We start from the raw sequence: 22,791 nt of genomic DNA on the forward strand, positions 1-22,791 counted from the left end.
TCTCCAGTCAGCTCTCTCCGTCCCTGCTGATAACTGGATGCAGGGATAAAATGACCGGAAAGCCCATTTCCCCCCCCCCCCCCCCCTCCGGACAGGGCGACTGGTCAGGGTCCAGCCAAAAGCTTCCCCACTCAAAACTCTCAAACTGGTGAGCTGCGAGGCCTGCCAGCAGCACCACCACCTCCAAAACCACCGTCCTCTGCTCCAACACCTCAGTCAAGACAACCTACCCCCACCCCCACCCCCCTAAGCATGCCTAACCCACTAGATAAAGGGGGAGGGTCAACAGATGGGGGGGGGGGGGCGGGTCTACATGATGAAAAGAAAGGGATTGATAAACAAGGAAGCAGAGCCCCCCCCCCCCCATTACAGGAGTAAAACAAAAAGGGGGGGGGGAGGAGGAATATTGTAAAGGCTGCCCCTGATGGGCTTTCCTTAGACCCGGAGAGTAAAGAGGCTGATCTGGTACTGAGGTTTCCCACAAGGATTACGCACCCACCTGTACCATCGTTTTCCGACTCCGCCTTCCAGTCCTTTGCACCCTGCATTGATGATGGGTGCGGCGTGGGGGGAGGGGAGGGGGAGTCCCCCCAGACCTCTCTGTACGATCCAAACGAGCAACCCTAACCCTAACCCTGCAGAAGGTTTTCAAAGGTTGGGGAGGGGAGAATAGATATATATATATAGATATAGATATATAGATATATATATATATATATCTATATATATATATATATATAGATATATATATATATATATTCTTTTTGTATATATATATAGATATATATATATATATATCTATATATATATATATATATATATATATCTATTCTCCCCTCCCCAACCTTTGAAAACCTTCTGCAGGGTTAGGGTTAGGGTTGCTCGTTTGGATCGTATAGAGATATATATCTATAGATATATATATCTATAGATATATATAAACCCAACACCTCAGAAATCATTACAAAAAGAATTAGTTGATTAAAATGCAGATGGGGAGGGGGGCACCCGTGAACGCAGACCAGACACTACGACCTCTCAGCACTGCCCAGCACGTGACAGCTGACATAGCCATGGAAAGGGACCCAACTGATGGCAGCTACAGGAGCAGCATTGTTAGAGCTGCCGAGATGATGGGAGACGTCGCAGACTTCCCCGTCCATTTATCGGAGTATGTGGGGGGGGAGGGAAGAGAGGGAACAAAAGCAACACACACATCTAGGGCTGGATTTAACATTTCAGGGCCTATACGCAGAGGCCCAGCTATAGGGACACCCCCGCATGTCCCCCTGCCCCGATCCTCTCCTTCCCCCCCCCCCCCCCCACCACGCCCTCACCCGTGTCCTCCTTTTATATCTCTCAACCAGTGCTTGCAGGATTGGTGGCAAGGCAAACACTGTCAGAGGAGAGCCTGTGAGCCTGCACGTGCTCACAGATCCTGGGATGACCCCCCTCCTATACACAGGCTTCGGGTTACAAGATCAGAAGCATATGATCTTTGATTTTTTGACTGGGTGACCAGAGAGTTGAATAAATGCAGTGTACTTGGATTTCAGTAAGGCCTTTGACATGGTCCTACTTATAAATAAACTGAGCTCAGGGATCCTAAAGTGACTGACTGGGTTAGAAACTGGTTAAGTGGAAGGCGACAAAGGCATTCGTTCCAAGCCCAGGGTTCTTACTGGTGGCCGCAGGGATTGCTCCTTGGACCTGTTCTTTTCAACCAAAAGCACAAAAAAAGAGCGGGATCTGGGGGGTGATCATATCTGATGATCCTTAAGGTGGCCAAACAGGTGAATAAAACAATGGCAAAAGCAAGAAAGATGCTTGGGTTCTCAGGGAGAGGAATGGTCAGCAGAATAAAGGGAGGTGATATTGCCCCCGGTGTAGATCACTGGGGAGACCTCACGTGGAATACTGTATACAATTCCGGAGTCTGCACCTCCAAAAGGATATAAACAGGATGGAGTCGGTCCAGAGGGTGGCTACTAATATGATCAGTGATCTTAGCTATAAAGCATATGGGGACGGAATTAAAGATCTAAATATGTACATCCTAGAGGAAAGGCAGGTTGGCGAGATATGATAGAGACATTTAAATACCTCCGAGGTATCAATCCACAGGAGGTGGGCTTCTTTCAACAGAAAGGAGGCTCTGGAATAAGCAGTCATGGGGATGGAAGGTGAAAGGAGTAGACTCAGGAGCAATCTAAGGAAATATCTCTTTATACAGAGAGGGTAGTGGGGGCATGGGATAGCCTTACAGTAGAGGTGGTGGAGACAAGGACAGTATCTGAATTCAAGAAAGCATGGGACAAACTCAGAGGACCACTGAGGGAGTGGTAGGGATTGTATTGCTGAGTAGTTGCTTTGGATGGGCAGACAAGACGGGTCTTTTTCTGCCATCACAATTTCTCTGCTTCTTGTTACTACAGAAACCCAGCAAGGAATGGGGCTCCACACTTATTTTTTTTTCTTTTACTGCTGATTCAAATACTGGCTCAACAGCACAGCCAGCTGTTTGTTTCTGCTTTGTGTCATCAAAGTCTGCATGACAGTATTGGACCTTTTACAATCTGGCACCCTAAGCAGCTGCCTGCTCTGCTATGTCAAATTACAGGCATGCCCACATCAGGGAACTTCGTAGCTCAAATCCATAGCTCTGCCACAGGGAACCTCATTTTGTAATGTGTGTGTTTTGTTTTTATTTTTACTGTCTGCCATACAATAAAACAGAAAATAAGTCCCCATATTGTGTTGTCAATATTTTTACAAATCTGCATGGTCTCAGAACCTTGGCTAGGAGGGGCTAATTAAACAGCACTCAGCATCTCATGCATACTAAGTGTGGAGATGCAAACAAGCAGAAGACCAGAGGTCCCCAAACCTTTGACACATTGAACATTTCAAATCACCGAGACGGATGAGGGGGTGGTGTCATCGCCTTGCAGAGGGTGGGGGGACCCCTTTTTTTGGTGATCTAAAATTCTGGAGAATCGGGCGTAGCACATAGTCTGACAGTAAATAAGATTTCTGTATTTCTTGGAAGATGTCAACCTTGCCCCTTGGCTCACTTCCTACCCTGTCTGCCCCCTTCTCCCTCCTTTACTAGTGCCTGTCCCCTGCCTCATCCCTTTCCCAAGAGATCACGGGTAGCCGGGCAGCATTAACCCATGCTGCTTAGGGTGACTCACTGGTGGGTTGGGGGAGGGGGGGATGGAGTTGTGGATGCAGCCCCTGCCCCCAACAGACTGACCTTTTGGCCGCGGCCCAGTCCTCACCCCCCGCACCAAGCTGTTCTCTTCAGCCAGTGAGCGGCACCTGCAGGGCTAACAGGCGCACGTTCTGCTCCAACGCTTACTGCCTCGCCGTGGCTGTGAGCGTGTTCAGAACGTGGATGGTACTTCCTCTCCTCACTAACCTCTTACCTTGCAAGACCACGGAGGAAGTAAAGTGCCAGCCAGTGACGGTCAGAGCTGGTGACGGCAGCAGAATGCCCTCCTGTCACTCCTGCAGCCACCATGAGCTGCTGAAGGCACCACCTCGGGCCACAGATTGGGGACCCCCCCCCTGCACTAGATGCACAGTGAACAGTCCCATTTATTTATTGGATTGAAACAGGAGGTTTAAGCATCCTGCGCTGGCCATGGAGGTCAGATGGCAGGGCGTGAACCCCCTTCACCCCCACAAATTATAATGTTTCTAAGCCGGGGACCCCACAGGCATTCAGAGTTTCAGGCTCTCCACAATGAATATGCATGAGATAAATTTGCATAAACTGAGTCGCCATGATATTCATTGTGGAGAGCCTGAAAACCCGATTGACTTGGGGGGGCTCCCCAGGACAGGTATGGGAAGCCCAGCACTCGGGCTTTTCTCCCACTCTGTGCCAATGAAGAAGATCTCGAAGGATCAGGGCCTTTCAGCTTAGTCTGTAAGAGGCACACCAAGAGGCTGCAGCGCCCCCTGCTGACCTCCTGACGCCAACAATCAGGAATCCTGCAGCCGACTGAAGGTTTTCCTCCGCATGCCAGTTCTCATATTAGCTTGTGTTTGGTAGAGGAAAACTGTGAATTTGTCTGCAATGTTCCAGTGGTTTTGGGTACCAGAAGACATAACGGGAGCGACCCAGCCCATGTCTGAGACTAGGAGCTGGTTTGCAAACTAGTAGAAAGCATAAGCATTCAATGCTGCAGTACTTAAATATTTTTATTTTTTATTTAAAATCTTTTCTATACCGTCGTTTAGTAGTGCACCATCACAACGGTTTACAGGGTGGCACGCATATATATATTTGATTAAATTCTTACTAACAAAGTGCCAAAACATTTACGGTAACAATTTTCATAATCTAAGGTATATAATGTGAAATCTGGATCTTGTCTTTTATATGAATAATAGGAATGAAACCTGTGTGTCACTGATCCATCTTTCAAGGTTACACAGTCACACGGAATGGATCTCCTTAGGAGTCCTACGTAATGCTTAACCAGGGATTTGTTGCCAGTTGGTTATCAAGGGGACTTTCGCTTGCCACATGCCATTTGGCAAAATGCTTTTCATAAAATAATGTAACAAGGTACTCATGGGAGACCCCCTCGAGTACCTCACTGTACTTAACTTTCAAAAGAAGCAAAGGGAGCACAACCATGTGAGCCAGGAGCATGCCCCTTTAAAATATGCAACCTGCTGAAAGTTGGAAGGGGTGTGTGTGTGTGTGTATGTATGTGTGTGTGTATATATATATATATATATATACACAACCTTTGCAGCTGACGCACGGCTACATGCTGAGGAAGAAATTGAAGGTGGTTGAGTATTACCGGGAATAACTTTGAAGTCAAATGAGAATGAATTGAACAGCGGTAGCGTGCAGTTGCTTTGGAAATATTCTGAAAATTGTGAGAAGAGCTTGAACAGCAGTGGCGTGTAGTTGTTTCGGAAATATTTCGAAAATTGAGAGAAGAGTTTGAAACTGCAACATTATTGTGAATAGTAATTTCACTGTGGAGAAAAAGGTGATGAGAATCAGTTAACACTCTTTGAAAGTTTGTATCCTTGGTAGACGCCGGCAGAGAGGAGCTGGTGAAGAGATAAAGGTGATGAGAATCAGTTAACACTCTTTGAAAGTTTGTATCCTTGGTAGACGCCGGCAGAGAGGAGCTGGTGAAGAGATAAAGATATATGAAATAGAAGACATTGGTTTTGTTGATGTTTGGTCTCTATATAAGTAGTCCCCTGAAGAAGCCAACATTGGCGAAACAAGGCCCTTGTCGGGATGGAAGATGGAATCTTCAAACTAGAACATACCACTAAATTGTGTTAAGATTGATGGGCATAGCAATTAAGCTATGCAGATAAAATGTTTAATAGTTTAGTGGTCGATTTGTTACAGAAGACCAAGTATAACATCACAGAGTATATGTAAGTCCACTGAGGGTGAGATTGAGTTTAGTAGTTAGGAGAAAATTGAGGGTGAATAACTGTTGGACTTTTAGGATTTTTTAATGTGTGTAATAGTCATGTATTTGATATAATTTTGTAATTTTGTATTAATATATGTAAAGTGAGTGTTATTACACTAATAAAAAATTAATAAATGTGTTTATAACAAAAACATTGTGGGGTTTTATAAGTTGGTTGAGTACAAGTAAAAAGTGCTAGTAGTCTCCAACGGTATCACGTTGGGGTTTTTTTGATAAATAGATAAGCGGATAGCACTGGAGGAGACGATAGTGCCAAAAAGTTTTTTGTTTGCTATATATATATATATGTGTGTATGTATATGTATGTATGTATATGTATGTATGTATATATATATATATATGTGTGTATGTATATGTATGTATGTATATATATGTATGTATGTATATATACGTATGTATGTATATATATATATATATACCATGTTCATATCAGCTTGAGAGGTGGAGCTCATGATATCCAGAGAGGTATGTGGGAACTCAAATCTTGACAGTTCATGCTCAACTTAAGCAGTGGTCTTGTAGTGGGAAAACTATTGCCCTAGTGGATGCCATGGTACGAGGCATTTAGAGACTTGTAATACCCATAGCTGAGTTTTGCAACATCTGTAAATTATTTTAAGGTCCAGGATGAGGGGTGATAAGGCTGATGTTTCTAATGGAACTCCCTTTTTAAACTTTTCTCTTTTGAAGGTCATACTCCATTTTGAGCACAGCATCCTCTTTATCCAGGTTTGCTCTTAGCGATGGCATTCTGGAGAGGAGACAGCAGGAAGAGCAGGGTCTGGGAGAGACAGCCTCACTCACTCTCATCTGCCAGCCCATGCAGGTAGGTGCTTTTCGTGGGAATGCGGGGACGCCAGCAAGAACAGTCCAAACCAGCCTGAATTTGTCCCCATTACCTCTATGGCAGGACTTCCCAACGCTGCTCTGCTGACCCCCACAACCGGTCTAGTTTTCAGGATATTCATAATAAGTGTGCGTGAGATGCATTTGTGTGCACTGTGAATGCAAATTTCTCCTGCATATTCATTAGGGATGTGCACTCGCTGGATACGAAATAGGAAATTGAAAATGAAATGAAACAAAATGACGGTATTTCCTCAGAGAAACGATTGAAACTTTGCCGAAATTTTGTTGGTTTTCATATTTCATTTTGGAAAAAAAAAAAAAAAGTTACCCGAGACCCAAAGCAGGGGCTGCACATACCCCCGAGTGCAAGACTGGTACCTTGGCCTAAGCATAGACCTAGGCCTGATGCTGGGGCGTCAGCCAAGACCTCAGCAAAGGCCCAGGCCAGGAAAAATTTTGCCAGAGTTGGGGAAACTTCCCAGCCCTCACTTACATCTGTCATAGTTTCGATGCTATGGCCCTGCCCCAACGCCTAGGCTCAGGCTCAGGTCCAATGCCAGGTCCCGAAGCCAGGCTTTCAGACTAGGCCCAGTGCAGGGCCCAGCGGTGTCTCAGCCCAGCCCAGGCCCGATGCGCAGGGGCTTGGTCCAGAGGCTGGGTTCCGACACCTGGTCCTCTGCTCAGATCCAGGCTTGATGCCAGGGCCTATCACAAAGGCCCAGTCCCACAGTGGGGTCTCAGCCTAGGCCCAGCCCCAGGCCCGGAGGCAGGGTCCTAACATGTGGGCCTAGGCCCAGTGCTGAGGCCTCAGCCCAGGCCAAGGCAGAGGCTTGATGCCAGGGCCCAGCCCAGAAGCCTTATCCCAACACTGGGGCCTCAGCCTAGGCCCAGAGGCTGGAGACCAGGCCACGGAGGTCCTCTTCTTTCTTCTTCTTTTCTTAAAATGATGTAGTCTGCTGGAGTCTCGCCAGAGTAACTTAACTCCAGTGCCTTCTTCCTCACTGGAAAGCACCATTTTGTTGTACGGCAGTTCATTTAAGCTGCATAAATCAAAATGGCACTCTCTGCAGAGGAGGAAGACCCAGCAGATGACTTTTTAAGAAAAGGATCTCCATGAACTAGTCTCCGAGCCTGGACCTAGGCCTACACAAGGCCAAGGCCTCAACATCGGATTTCCCCCCTGGAATGTGTAAATGTGGGCCGGGGAGGATCCTAGCTCAGGCATTTTTTCTGGGTGAGAGGGATGGGCATTAGGAAATCCTTGGGAGATCCTGTTTCTTTTTTAAATTCCATTTTTTTTTGGGGGGGGGGGGGGGGGGGGAGAATGTTTTAAAGTGTTTGTTTTGTTTTTGTAAACTATAGAAAATTAAATAAATATTAAACAAAATTAAATGAATGAAAAAATAAAAACCCAATAATTTTTTCCCTTGCACATCCTAATACTCACGTCAGCTATCCTGTGCCATCACCAGGGCTGGTTTGAGAAGCCCTGACTTATGGACTAGCAGTCCAGCTGTTGTAAGGGAAAATGTACCACAAGTGTGTAGATGTACTTCAAGCACTGCCACCGCATAGATCAGCTTGTTCTACACAATGTAACAAACCGAGGTTGGGGGATTTGGCACAATATGAACAGCAGTGTGTCTGGGGAAGGGGTGGGCAACTCTGGTCCTCAAGAGCCACCAACCGGCTGGCTTTTCGGCATTACCCTAATGGATGTGCATGAAAGAGATTGGCATATAATTGAGGCAGTGGGCCTGCAAATCTCTCTCATACATATTCGTTAGAGGTAACCTGAATGGTTGACAACCCTCAGAAACCAGATCTGTCTACCCCCGATCTGGGGATCTTCTTGCTTTTCTATTCTCTAGAACAGGGATAGGCATCTCCAGTCCTTGAGTGCCCAGAAGCCAGTCAGGTTTTCAAGATATCCACACTTAGGGGTAGATTTTAAAAGAAGCGCGATCAGCCTACTTTTGCTTGCGCATCAGACTCAAGCAAAAGTACGCTGGATTTTAGTAGATACGCGCGGAGCCGCGCGTATCCACTAAAATCCTGGATTGGCGCGCGCAAGGCTATCGATTTTGTATAGCCTGCGCGCGCCGAGCCGCGCTGCCTCCCCCCGTTCCCTCCAAGGCCGCTCCGAAATCGGAGCGGCCTCGGAGGGAACTTTCCTTTGCCCTCCCCTCACCTTACCCTCCCTTCCCCTACCTAACCCACCCACCCGGCCCTGTCTACACCCCCCCCTTACCTTTGTCGGGGGATTTACGCCTCCCGGAGGGAGATGTAAATCCCCGCGCGCCAGCGGGCCTGCTGCGCGCCGGGCCGCGACCTGGGGGCGGGTACGGAGGGCGCAGCCACGCCCCCGGGCCGTAGCCACACCCCCATACCCGCCCCCAAAACGCTGCCGACACGCCCCCGGAACGCCGCGACTACCGGGCCCGCCCCCGACACGCCCCCCTCCGAGAACCCCGGGACTTACGCGAGTCCCGGGGCTCTGCGCGCGCCGGGAGGCCTATGTAAATAGGCTTCCCGGCGCGCAGGGCCCTGCTCGCGTAAATCCGCCCGGTTTTGGGCGGATTTACGCGAGCAGGGCTCTGAAAATCCGCCCCTTAGTTTGCAGGAGATGCATTTGCATGCACCACTTCCATTGTATGCAAATGCATCTGATGCATATTTAATATGGATATCCTGAAAACCAGACAAACTTGTAGCACTCATTGCCTACCCCTGCTCTTGAAGCTCAATAACAAACCCCATGCAGCAGATCAGGAGAGGGTAGAGCAGGGGTGTGGAATGCCGGTACTTGAGGGCAACTAACCAGTTGGGTTTTCAGGGTACTGCTAAGCAATATGTATGAAAAAGGTTTCTTGCACATTGCTTCAGTCGCATGCAAACATATTTCATTCATATTCATTAGGGATGTCCTGAAAGTCGGACTGTTTTATGGCCCTTGAAGACTGGAATTTCCCACCCTTGGGGTAGAGAGTTGCTACCTTTCCCAGGTCAATCCAAAGATGCTGATCCAGTCCTTGTTTTTTTTTTCTCCATTGTGGTATACTTTACTCAGGAAATGACTAAAATAAAGGTTTAACAAAAAAAAATATATATATATACATAAGGTGATAACCCTTTTATTGGACTAACTTAATGGGGAATCAGATTTGCTCTGTTGCATTTATGATTATGTAAAACCAACACTGGATCAGCGTCTTTGCATCGATATGGCTGAGGTAACAACCCTGGGGTTGCACCACAGGGCAGCTTTTGACAACAGAATCACTTTTTAATGCCAGTTTGTGTGTCTGAAGCAGCCCCTGAAAGTGAACAGCCAGCCCGGCCTGCAGAAGCGCTGCCTCTTCGTGTGCCGACATGGAGAGAGGATGGACGTGGTATTTGGGAAGTACTGGCTTTCTCAGTGTTTTGATGCCAAAGGTGAGTAGTTAATTTGCGAATCAGCAGGTCCCGCTTTTGAAATGTATGTGAACAGGGCTGTGATTCAGGCCAAGAAGGAGCTGTGGTGACATGGTGAACGGGAGTGAATATGCCGAATGGTGTGGGCCAAGTGATCAATATGATTTGGCGGCAGACACAGGGAGTTAAGGTCGATCTAGTCTCTGCCCAGTTGCGTTTCTGGTGTGATGCCACAGGCCCCAGGTGATCTCTGGCTTTCCCCTCCGTTCTTCTCCAGTAAGGATCCTCTGTGCTTATTCCAGGCTTCCTTGAATGTTACTATGTCCAGATGAAGCACAAATTGGTTTTTTTTTTAATTAATTTCTAGTCCACAAAATAACCAAGTTGCAAGATGTAGAGAAAGAGACATAAATTCCCTTGAAAACTTTGATCTCTCCTCAAATAAAGGCATTCTAGTTGGTTTCCTTCCTTGGCAGAGAAGCGTGGTCTTTATTTTATTTTTTTTAATTGACAGTGTTTCTTCAGTTAGTCAAACAGTTGTACAACAGAACTTAGTTTTGGCACTTGTTGATCTGTCGGCATACTCAGAGATGAATGGCTTTTAGGTTCTTCAGAGGATTATCTGGTTAACGGTTTGCTTTCACTGCTAAATTGAAAGCTGCAGTTCAGTCAAAATGTCAGCTTGCCTGTTTCTTAACTTCACTTTGTAATGAGAACCTTCAGGCAGAGCAGAGCAGCTCCTGGACGCCAGGTACAAATCCAGCTGCTCTAATGCAGCCGTTCTGAAGTTTGTCCTGGCAACCCCACAGCCAGTCAGGCTTTTGAGATATCCCCAAAGAGATAAATTTGTGGACATCTGGGACCTAGTATGTACATCCAAATGTATCCGAGTGTGGGAGCACCAGGACAGGCTTGGCAGCGCTATCTTAAACTGCAGGCACTACCCTGGGAATACTACAGGCTCCTTTTTGTACAACGTAAGATTTATTTGGAACTAAGGAGCCCCCAGCAAAGCAGTTTGCAGCGTGAGGCCCATGGAGAAAACTCAACTGTCAACTCTCGTGCATCTGCGGGGTGGACAGAAATGTTCACGCAGGCGGGTTCCTTCAAGCAAAAAAAAACCCTGGTTGGGCGGGACACGCACAGGGACTGGACTTCGCATAGCTGGGGAGGGAGGAGGTTGTTAACCTTTTCAGGCTGGAGAATGCTTTTGTTCTTATTATAATAAATACATTTGTCAAATCCGGATACTGTTGGAAGCTATCAATTGCAAGCACAGTCCCCAAAGACCTTGTATCTTTGTTACATTTGTACAGATTATGCATCCCAGCTGCTCACCTGCGGAGGGAACAGCTGAGGCGTCTTCCAGGTGGGGCTAAACCAAAAGTGACCGGGGAAAAGGATCATCGCATGTTACCCACAATCCGCGACCCGGCCTTTTGTAGGCAAGAAAGGAACATTAGCGGTTCAATGCCAAGAAGTGCAGAGTCATGCATATGGGGAGTGGAAATCCGAATGAACTGTATTCGATGGGGGATGAAGGGCTGGTGTGCACGGAGCAGGAGAGAGACCTTGGGGTGATGGTGTCTAATGATCTGAAGTCGGCGAAACAATGTGACAAGCCGATAGCTAAAGCCAGAAGAATGCTGGGCTGCATAGAGAGAGGAATATCGAGTAAGAAAAGGGAAGTGATTATCCCCTTGTACAGGTCCTTGGTGAGACCTCACCTGGAGTATTGTGTTCAGTTCTGGAGACCGTATCTCCGAAGAGACAGAGACAAGATGGAGGCGGTCCAGAGAAGGGCGACCAAAAAGGTGGAAGGTCTTCATCAAATGACTTATGAGGAGAGATTGAAGAATCTAAATATGTACACCCTGGAGGAAAGGAGGAGCAGAGGTGATATGATACAGACTTTCAGATACTTGAAAGGTTTTAATGATCCAAAGACAACGACAAACCTTTTCCGTAGGAAAAAAAATCAGCAGAACCAGGGGTCACGATTTGAAGCTCCAGGGAGGAAGATTCAGAACCAATGTCAGGAAGTATTTCTTCACGGAGAGGGTGGTAGATGCCTGGAATGCCCTTCCGGAGGAAGTAGTGAAGACCAGAACTGTGAAGGACTTCAAAGGGGCGTGGGATAAACACTGTGGATCCATAAAGTCAAGAGGCCATCAATGAAGAGTGGGTGGCTCGCCAGAATGACGGCTACTGCCTGGAGATAATACCCTTATTCAATAAACGTACACATGGTTACTGTGACTCCAACATCACTCTAAGCTTCAACAGCAAGAGGAAATGTGGAAAAAAGGATTTGCACTCACAAAGCAGGGAGTAGCTGGCTTGTTACGGCGGTTACTACCCCAAACCAAATAAACCTGATACTTCACTTTCAATGCATATCCAGCATAGCTCTCTGCTTCAACGGCAGGGGAGAAGAAAAACTGATACTTCACGCATATCCAGCATAGCTCTCTGCTTCAACGGCAGGGGAGAAGAAAAACTGATACTTCACGCATATCCAGCATAGCTCTCTGCTTCAACGGCAGGGGAGAAGAAAAACTGATACTTCACGCATATCCAGCATAGCTCTCTGCTTCAACGGCAGGGGAGAAGAAAAACAACCAATAAGGGCTGAATAACATAGTCTGGGTAAAACAAATAAGCATGGGTGTAGCTTGCTTATTGCTGCGGTTACTACCCCTAACTAATCAAGCTTGTTATTTCACTCGGATGCAGCTCCATCACTGCTCTCTACATTAATGGCGGGGGTGGAAGGGAAATAGAACCAAAGAGCTAAGAGAAACAGATAAGTATGAGAAAAAAATGTGTGAAGCTTGCTGGGCAGACTGGATGGGCCGTTTGGTCTTCTTCTGCCGTCATTTCTATGTTTAAAGAGTCAGAAGGTGAAACAAAAAAAAGCCATTCTGTCAGATAAAACTAAATAACCAGCTCTCCTGGGGTAGGCCTTCTTCTGCTCTTACTCCTCGTTTTCCTAATTTCCTTTGCCGTGATGGCGTAATGCATTTCATTTCTTTTACTTTTTATATTCCGAGTGCACACGGCAACCGCATCGACTCTTTTTTTTTTTTTTTAATACATCCTGGCAATGCTGGCAGTGAACGGTGTGCACCTCTTTAATACGGCTGACACTTTTTTTTTTTTTTTTTTGTTTACTATGAAATGAATTGAAACCATAAAATGTAGGCGATAAATGGGAGAATGGTGGTTCTTTTGTTTTGATTAAATTCTGCCTCGTTTTAAGGGAAGGGAAGTGGTTTTAACCCCGAAGTGCAGCGGCTTCCATGCATTCCTCCTAGGCGCACGCATCAAAATTCCCAATAATGTTCTGTTCCGTATACTTCGTTGGATATGCACAGACAGTTAGTTATTTTCCCCCCAACCTTGAGATGAACCTCACCAAAACACATTTGACTATTCCCGGGCAGGGCGCTACGTGCGCACAAACCTGAACATGCTTCCCAGCTTACCCCCCAGGAGTGGCGGCTTCCGGGACTACGAGAAGGACGCCCCGATCACCGTCTTTGGATGCACGCAGGCCAGGCTCATTGGTGAGTTGTTGTCGCCTGTAGAAATGGCACAGAAAGCAGGATCCCTGAGGTACCATCTTGGCTTACTCTCTGTTGGTGTGTTTGCATTCTACCTTTCTCGCACCATGACGCCCAGCATGCACCCGGTCAGCACTCACTGCGGTAGTTCTATAGTTATGGACCCAGAGCCTCTGATTTTGATTGCCCTGGCCACCTGCATCTGTTTAACTCCCCGTGCTCCCACTTTTCAGATTGTAGACTCATGGGCTTGGGACAGTGTAACACTGGCATTATCTTGTGTGCTGCTCGTACTCTGTCCCTGTGAATGGTGAACATTGCCCATGATATCGGCAATGTTCAGTAACTCCTTCCATGTTGGCTTTCATGTCGGGGCCAGCATTAGACACACATTGCAGCCCTGGGTAGAATCTAAGGAGTGGGCCCAACCAGTGCCAGATGCACTGAAGCTCTGCCTCAATGACTTACTCAGTTTTTTGCCAAGGGGGGATCCTTATGGTGCTAGATCTCTGGGCAATTGCCCTGCCTGCCCACCCCACCCCACCTCCACCTCCACCTCCATCCAGCCCTTTTTCATGCAGCACGTCAGTCTCTGCATTGATTTGTGACACTTGGAAATTCTATGTGACTGACTTAAGACCTCAGAGAGTCAGTGGGAGAGGGGGATTTTTACTACCGAGTTCCCCTAACTCCTAGTTCACTGTGCTACAGTGGTGTACTAAGTGGGAGGGGGGGGGCAGGGGGCGGTCCGCCCCGGTGACAACAGGGGAAAGGGTGCCATTGCCACCAGCAGGAAGTTCCTATGGCAGCACAGAGAAGTGACATGCTGGCGGGGTTCCCACTCCCCACCAACAGAAGAAGAGGCAGTGGCAGACTAAGACTAAGCCCTGCGGTGCCACTGCCAGTTCAGTTTTTGTCTGCATGTGAGAGCCTGTGAGAAAGAGATGCTGAGGAAACGTGTGTGAGAGAGAGAGAGGGAGCATATTGTATGTGTGTGTGTGTGCATGCGTGCCCCCGGTCTATAACTATCTTAAGATGACAGATATGGAGAGCGGGAGATCTTTTAAATCCTTATTAGTTTTAAAAATTGGGTGTCATTTGATGTGTCTGCTGCTTTGAAATATTTTACTGATATTTAGGAAATTTTAAAATTATATATTGGGGGGGGTGCCAAAGGAAGTATCCACCCGGGTGCTGAATACTTTAGGTACGCCACCAGATCTCACTTTTTCCCAGCTCGGGAGCCAGGTGTGTGCAGGTTTGTGAAGGAGGGGATGGGGGTCAAGTCGTTTGTCATTGCTTGGGCTAACATCTGGCGTAAGACTCCCCATTTCCTTCCGTTTCTCCAGGCGAAGCTTTGCTAGAGAGTAACACGGTGATTGATTATGTGTATAGCTCCCCGTCCCTGCGCTGTGTACAGACTGCCCACAACATACTGAAAGGTAAGAGGCCGCGGGAAAGGGCAGAGCTTCCTCCAGGTGTGAGTGACCCAGTTAGCCAGCTAGATTCTACCTGGCTAATTTATTAGCCAGGTAGAATATAGGCAGCGAAGTGCCCACATATTTATTTAGCCGGCTAACTTCTGAATATGGATCTCTGTAAGTTCACACTGCTATTACAATGGATATTTGTGCTTTCAGATACCCTTTGGCTTCTCAGGAAAAGAACCAAGTTCTAGTAAACATTTGGTATAAAAAAAGAAAAGTTAAATATAGTATTTTCCATGGCCACCTCTATGAGCAAACTCAGAGTGTAAAACTTTTCCCACTCTCATAGCCTGTAACTTAATAATTCTACTGTGAAGCAAGTGACATTAAATGCCTCAGGAAGAGCAGGAAAGGGATGCCATGCTGTTAATTCACTGGCAGGCCAATTACAGAACGGTGCGCTCGGCCGAGCACACCGTTAGCCCCCGTTTGGACACGTGTGTTTGAGGCGTATTATTTCCCCTTATTCAGTAAGGGGTAATAGCGCGTGGAAAACGCGCGGCCAACCCCCCTGAAACTAATAGCGCTCATCAAATGCAAATGCATGTTGATGAGCCTATTAGGTATTCACCCACAATACAGAAAGCAAAATGTGCAGCCAAGCCGCACATTTTACTCTCAGAAATTAACGCCTGCCAATGGCAAGTGTACAGAAAAGCAGACAAAACTGCTTTTCTGAACACCATCCGACTTAATATCATAGTGATATTAAGTCGGAGGCCCCCCCAAAAAAAAAAAATTAAAAATCTTCTTTAAAAAAATCTGCCCGCAGATTGGAAAATGGACGCTCAATTTTGCCAGTGTCGGTGTTCTGAACCCGTGGCTGTCAGCGGGTTCGACAATCGACGCCGGTAAAATTAAGCGTCTGCTGTCAGACCAGCTGACAGCCACCACTTCCGCCAATAAGACGGAAGTGGTGGCAGGCCCTAATTTAAATACTGACTTGAGCACCCAGGAGAGGTGCCTGGGCACGCGTTGGGAGAGTGGGCGCTCGCCTCGGAGCTCCGGCTCTCCCAACGCGCAGTTTACTGTATGGGCCTGTGGGAGTTGCCTTGCCAGGACATTCACAGGGGAGGGAGGGGTAGAGAAGGAGGGTGTTTGCTGGGGGATCCTGCTGCAGATCGATGGGTCGGGATCAGTTTTTCCAGCAGTGAGCAGATGATGGCGGGTGAGCAGGGGCTGTCCGGCTGCTGGAACACAGGAATGGTAACCAGCAGCAGGGACCGCTGCAGGGTCATGGCTGCTGTTGCATGGCACTATTGCATAATAAACTGCAGTACTGGGGAAGCTGGGCAACCTTGCACCCTTGGTCATTTGTCTGATAGTCGTTCTTACCTTCTTTTTTTTTTCACACACTGCTGTTTCCTGTCAACATTTTTCTATCTTTAGGTTTGCAGCAAGAGACTAAAATGAAGATCCGGGTAGAGCCAGGCTTGTTTGAGTGGACGAAATGGGTGTCGGGCACCACCTTACCCGCTTGGATACCACCGGTAGAGTTAACCGCTGCCAACCTGAGTGTGGACACAACTTACAGGTAACCATCAGGGCAGGCAACATTTCCGACTCGTGTGGTGCTTTTAATTTCAGAAGGGCCTTGGGTGGGGGGAGGGGAAGGGATTTGAGCTTGATTTACAGTGCCTCTTCCTCACTAGGTGACAATGAAGAAATACACAAGCACTGGGAGGTTAACACAGGCTGTAGTTCATAGCTGTGGCCTTGTCTGACAACTTGTCATAGAGCAAAACCAAATAATGTATGTATAAAATAAAACTCTGCCTACTGCATAGTGTTTTTAACACTGCACATAGCAATCACTAATACTCATCCTGTATCAGTTAAAAATGTTTCCAGCTAATTCTGTAATGTGTTAAGAAGCACCTTGGCAATGTATCAGTTGTGACATCTTCATGTTCGGCGTATGATAAAATTTGTGACGTCTTACTGCAGTTTTTAGAATTCAGGTGCATTAATTCCTTGCCCTACAAAGCTTACACAGACATCACAGGGAGTGTCAGGGGGGAGAAGTAGGATCTGAACCCTGGCTTTGCTGGTTCACATCCCATTACTCTAACCGCTAACTATACCTTCTCCTTACATTTGAGCAGGAAGAGCCCCATGTCACACCCAACCTTCCCCCCCCCTTCTCTGAGGAGGGAGGGGAACCGTGGATTCATCAGAATCTGCTGTTCCTAGCACCCATTCCTCAATCCCATCCGACCTAGATGATTTTCCTGGTTTTCTCAGGGGCTTTTTGAGAATGAGCCCTGCAATTTCCCATAATACCCATTACCTCTCGTGCTTGTTCAGAATTAACTCTGCTTCCTTTCCTCCCTCTCACAGACCTCATATCCCAGTCAGCAAATTAGTGGTTTCAGAGTCCTATGACACATACATCAGCAGAAGCTTCCAAGTGACAAAAGAAATCCTAAGTGAATGTAAAAGCAAAGGTACGTGTTTAGCTAAACACAGTCTCAGTCTTTCAGAACTTGTATTGGAGCACACAGCAAAATGGGAAATGAATATGGGTTTATACCATTACTGAGTACAGTACAGCCCTTGTTTAACTTTCTCTCCAGTGAGCTGTAATTGTGTTCATCTGAGTTCGAAATGCACTCTTCCCAATGACTCGGAGGGATACATTTGTGATGCACTGCGAGGCCACACACACGCTCTGGACTCTCTGCTCCTGTTCACACTGGAAGGAAATCCACATTACCTGTGGAGTAACTAAGTACCCCAGGTCATGGGGTGAGGCTCGGCTCTGGATGAATTATCACGGCAGTGTCTGTTGTTGGACGGGGCTGTCCTTCTGGAAACGGGGCAAGAGGCAGAATTATAAAAATAAAAAAATGCACAGAACAGTTTGTGAGTGTAACAACCTCTGTGTTTCAGGTAATAACATCTTAATAGTGGCACACGCCTCCTCCCTTGAGGCTTGCACCCGGCAGCTGCAGGGTCTCCTACCGCAGAACTCCAAGGACTTCGTGCAGGTGGTCAGAAAGGTAACTAGCTTCCCGGACCGCAAGATCTCCGGGCATAGATCCGTCTCCCGTCTACCCCAGCCACTGCTCTCTCAGAAACCCCCTGTACGTTAAGCCAGGCAGCAGGGGTTGCCGTTCCACAATGTTGTGGGATTGCTGGTCCAGAGGGGGTTGTGGAGTGATGTCCCCAGCCTTGGCCGGGCCAGGGAGCAGCAGCAGCGTAGCGCGTGGCATGCGGTGCTGCACTGGACCAGCCTTCTTTAGAATATTTTCAAACATTTCCTTCCCCTTCCCGTAAGCCTACTACCAACACCTGCCATATTAAGAGTGAGGCAGAATGTGTGCTGCAGGAAAGGATTCCCTTATAGAGCTAGAAATACACTTGAACTTCCACTATGGATTCCACCTACTTATGTTTCCTGTCTTTTTTTTTTTCTCACTAGATTCCCTATTTGGGCTTCTGTTCCTGTGAAGAACTAGGGGAGACAGGACTATGGCAACTAACTGACCCTCCAATCCTTCCCCTTACCCATGGACCAACTGGTGGCTTTAACTGGAGAGAAACCTTACTCCAAGAGTAGCCCACAGCCACTCCTTGCCTTGAAAAAGCATCAGCGAATGTTTCCTAGCCCTCTTGTTTAATGGCGGTTAAGTTAATGTGTTAGGCGCCTTCTAGCATAGGTCCTTCAAGTTCAACCTGGGTATCCTCGTGAGAACTCGTGTGACGCGAGCACACGAGTAGAACCAGGACAAGGTTCTCCTTCTGGGCTTACATTCCATGAAATGAGAGGCTTAAAAGTCAAAGGGAGAGGTCTTGTGTTGTGTCCAGAAAGCCTTCTCTTATTTCTTTCTTTTTTTTTTTTTTTTTGCATGACTACTCCGGTGGGGTCTACCTAATTCCATAGCAAGAAATTTCAGACTTGTTCTGCTTTCTCCTCTCACATGACGGGTGACCAAAGACAATGGGGATAGCACCGCACACCCCCCTACGTGTGGGGGAAAAAAACATTCATCCTTCCCTGTCCCCTGCCTGTGTTAAAAGTAAGCCAGGGCTCAAAGGAGAACAGATAACCCTTAATCAGGTAAGGTTCCCATCAAGTTCATCTCAGTTTCAAGTAACTTAGTCAGCAGTACAACACCCCAAAGACAAAGGGGCGAGATTTTTCTCCTCCAAAACATTTGCGTTTCCCAGCTTTATGGGAATTTATTTGTGTTTATTGTTCTCTGCATCCCCTGATGCGGGAGGGCTGTCTATTCCTCCAGCCTTTACTTCCTATCCTCATGCACCAGGAGCGGGGAGAGCTTAGGCCATTCCTGGTTTCCTGATCCCCTCCATGAATGCATTGTGGCTCCGATAGGCCTGAGCTGAAGTGGAAGTAGCAGGAGTGCAGCTATCCCAGCCCACTGAGAAGGAAGTTCAGAAAGCAAGAGTTGAGTGATCCTGTCTACTAGCACTTGCACCATTGGGTAGCTTTGGCCTCTGTCATCTCCTTATCACAATGAGGATGAGAGTTACTCTACTAAAACAGGATGAGGCTGAAGTCAGATAAGAAGGTTGAACTTGCACCATTAGTTACCTCATAACAGCTATAACATTGACCCCTGGCCATGACACTATTAAACCTTCATGAGAAAAACCATGCCCTTACCTCTTTTGTGAAACACATTTGGTTTTCAACCCCGGTGAAGTCAGTAACCTTCCAGAGGCCAGTGTGACCAAGCTATTACTCTCTCAAGATGACGGGCTGGACAGCACTAGCTCTTTGCTGCATGTGATGCATTTGTGAAGAAACAGACACCATGGGGGGGGGGGGGGGGGGGGCTGGCCTCTCCTAACAATTCAAGGCACCCTAGCATTGCCAGCTGATCCAGATGACCCCCAGATGCTGATCCAGATCTGCTGCTGCCCCCTTGCATGCATGGAGCTGTCTTACTTTTCAGTGTCTGCAGTGGCTTGGATCAGCTTCTTTGTGTTGACCTGGCTCAGAGGGCGACCCTACTTACTGTCTGGCAGGTGAAAGTTATCAATCATCCTGATGGGGCAATTGGCTGTAGCTCCAACTGGAGCTTGAATTAGACTCCCTGCTGCAGCGGCAGGGCCGTGATGGCCGTAGGCCTCACCCTACTGGGGGAAGCGGAGGGGACGATGACATCCTGGACTGTTCTGCACAAAGCAGATCTTTCCAGCAGCAGCTGGGTGTTCTCCTCAAGGTAAGCAACTGTAGCAATCGCCCGATTCGGTGTACAATTTGCTACCCAGCTCGCTACTTTCACTAATCTGGGCAAAGGGTTACCTTGAATTCGGAGCATTTTCCTTCAGAAAGGGAATAAACTAAAAAAAACATAATAATTTAAAAAAATGCTTTAAAGAGACTGGTCCCATGTTCCCTCTTTATTTGGGTCACTACTGAATCATTTTTATAATGTTTCTAACTGTGCCCATAGGCTAGTGCTGTTCATTGGAAGGTACACCTGATATTTACCACATCACCGCACGCTGGTAGCCATGCAAAATGAAACTGTTTTTCCTGTGGAAAAAAAAAGTAAACAGCCCTGTGTTGCATGAGGAGCTGTGTTGGTATATATCACTGCAAGGCAGGATGCTCAGCTGTACCCCTTCCCCCCACCCACGGAATGCAGAACCCCGGTGGTCTGGCCCGGAATCAAAAAGGTGTCCCTGCAATCCAATGTAGCACCCCCATCCCCCTGATGGCAGAAGACCCTCGTTCCCAGAACATTATTGCCACAGCCTTAAAAAAAAAAGAAAAAAGAGAGAGAAAACCCCTCTTATAAAGTAATTAGGGCTCTTAAAATATTATTCCGTAGCATCTACAGTGAGTTTCAATTTAGCATAATTTTAACTGGTGCATCTTAGACGAGGGGCTTCGCCTGGCTCTGTGAATGTCGGAAATGCTGCCGCCCAGTCCCCTGGCCTATGCCAGTGGAAGCACAGGACTATGGAGGTGCAACGGAGCTTACATGCAAGGATGCGGCTGCACAGTTTGGGTAACGCGGCACGTCAGCGTGTGCGTCGTGTCGGATGGAGTCAGAACAATCATCGCTTTGTATGACGTCTACTGCGCAGCGTACCACCCCATGTGCCCAGACTGCCTCTATACTCATTATCAGAGCAGGGATGTGTGTGATATGTCAGGGAGATAACAGATATGAAAAAGCAAGCAACTGCCACCGTACCTGGGCAGTAGCTACATTTTTTAAAATTTATTATTTTACACAATTTTGCAAATAAGGTTACCAGCTGGCTCCATTCTTAGTTTTTGCTTTTGAAGACGGGTTGACCTGGTCCCGGTTTAACCCCCCACCCGTTGAGGTGCCCGGCCATGCAGTGCAACGCTGCTGCTCATCTTAGGCCAAACAGAGTCAGGAGCCCCTCCGCACAGTACGGTAAAACCGGGATTTGTGCTGGAGCCAGAGGGCAGCCCCATCCATAGGGGCTGTGTGCTACCATTTCCTTTTGTAGCTTACCAATGAATTTATTTAAAAAAAAAAAAAATTATATATATATATATATATAAGACAATCAAACAAAGCGTTGTAACTTGTTTATTTAGCTGGTGGAAGAATTTATTATTGAAACCTGTAGAAAGGGTCAACAAGCGAACACCAAAACCCAAGACTTGCCCTTGTTGTTGTCCTGGGCACTGTAATTTTATCTTACTGTATGTTTCCCTTTATTTTATGTACTTCTCGTATATGACTTTAGAATCCACCTGTGAAATTGTTATGACAACACCGTTTTCTGGATCTGATACCTTTTTATTGGACCAACTCCCTATACACCGGTGCCTAACTTTCATAGGGTCGGGGAAGAGATTGCGCCGTTACACTGATTTACATAGCACAGCCTCAACTAAAAAAAAAAAAGTTATTATTATTATATATTGCATTGCTGCTATGTTTTAATTACTTTATTGTATGTTGTGTTTGCATTGTGCTCGCTATTTTATGCTTCTCTTGTAACTCGGCCTGAGCGGTTTTATAAGGATGAGGATAAATAGACAAATAACTTATTTAGCATGAGGTTGCCTGCCTATGCTATTACAGTGCGGAGAAGGAATGGGGGCAGGGGCTGAAAGAGCCAGGCCCCTTGTATCTATATAATTTTACTTTTGGAATATCCTCTTCCTATCCCCTTCACTGAGCTGTAATACTATATGCAAACTGTCTCTGTACTCTCCTAAACCCACTGTCACTCCACTGTCCATTCACTGAGCTGATGAAGGGAGCAGAGCTCCTGAAAGCTAGCCACAGATGCAGCGGTGGTCCCGAAAAGAGTATCAGCTCCACCTTGTTTGTTGACCGGTATTGCTTCCTGGGTGACTGGGTCTGTGGGCTCAGGTTGCAGGCCCAGTCTTGGAGAATGCACCAGCCTGCTCTTCCGCAAGCAGCATTAAGTGTAACACATGACCTGAAGCCATTTTTTTTTTAAAGTAATATGAATGGCAACATGCACGCTAAACTGATTTGGTGCCAGTGCCCATGACCGCAGTCGCCCGCCTTTAGTCAGAAGTCTGCGCTGAGGAGGCACAGCCTGTCTGTGTCCATGACCTCTGGCAGCTGACACTGCTGTAAGCCATAGTGAAAATGCAGGGTTAGGCAGCTGTGCTTTAGTTTGGGTGGAGGAAGAAACAGACTGGAGCACTGATGGGGGGGGGGGGGAAGGAGTCATAAAACAAAGCCCCCCGGCTTCCCTATCCTTGTATGCTCTGGTTTTGAAGGTGATGCCTTTCTTTCGTTTGTAACTGTATTTCTGTTAGCCAAAGTGTGCCTAGCACCTCTTCACCAGAAATGGATGACCGTCGTAAACTCTCCAACCCACAGATTGTAGTAAAGGGATCGCACCTTTTACTCAAAATAAATAAATAAATAAATAAAATGTGTTAAAATATAGGGAAATAAAATGTTAAGCAGAATAAGACCACAAGCTGCTACTGTAGCACAGGCTTGATGCTTTGGGGGGGTGACAGGCCTATTGGCAACCAAAAAC

At 47.1% G+C, this 22,791-nt stretch overlaps 1 protein-coding gene across 3 annotated transcripts in view; it reads left to right on the forward strand.

Moving 5' to 3' along the window:
- UBASH3B (ubiquitin associated and SH3 domain containing B) overlaps positions 1 to 22,472 on the forward strand; it is a 146,409-nt gene extending 123,937 nt beyond the window's left edge. The window contains exons 7-14 of one of the 3 annotated variants that reach the window (XM_029573773.1): positions 6,177 to 6,312; positions 9,632 to 9,770; positions 13,196 to 13,318; positions 14,665 to 14,757; positions 16,192 to 16,336; positions 17,143 to 17,249; positions 17,695 to 17,804; positions 18,227 to 22,472. In XM_029573773.1, the coding sequence (XP_029429633.1) occupies positions 6,177 to 6,312; positions 9,632 to 9,770; positions 13,196 to 13,318; positions 14,665 to 14,757; positions 16,192 to 16,336; positions 17,143 to 17,249; positions 17,695 to 17,804; positions 18,227 to 18,364 (991 nt within the window). In that variant the 3' untranslated portion in view covers positions 18,365 to 22,472. The remainder of the gene's footprint in view (positions 1 to 6,176; positions 6,313 to 9,631; positions 9,771 to 13,195; positions 13,319 to 14,664; positions 14,758 to 16,191; positions 16,337 to 17,142; positions 17,250 to 17,694; positions 17,805 to 18,226) is intronic. The other 2 variants (XM_029573775.1, XM_029573776.1) reach the window with 2 other exon arrangements.
- The last annotated feature ends 319 nt before the right edge of the window (positions 22,473 to 22,791 follow it).

The sequence above is a fragment of the Rhinatrema bivittatum genome, chromosome 12 (assembly GCF_901001135.1).
Source record: "Rhinatrema bivittatum chromosome 12, aRhiBiv1.1, whole genome shotgun sequence".
In the NCBI taxonomy this organism is placed as follows: domain Eukaryota; kingdom Metazoa; phylum Chordata; class Amphibia; order Gymnophiona; family Rhinatrematidae; genus Rhinatrema; species Rhinatrema bivittatum.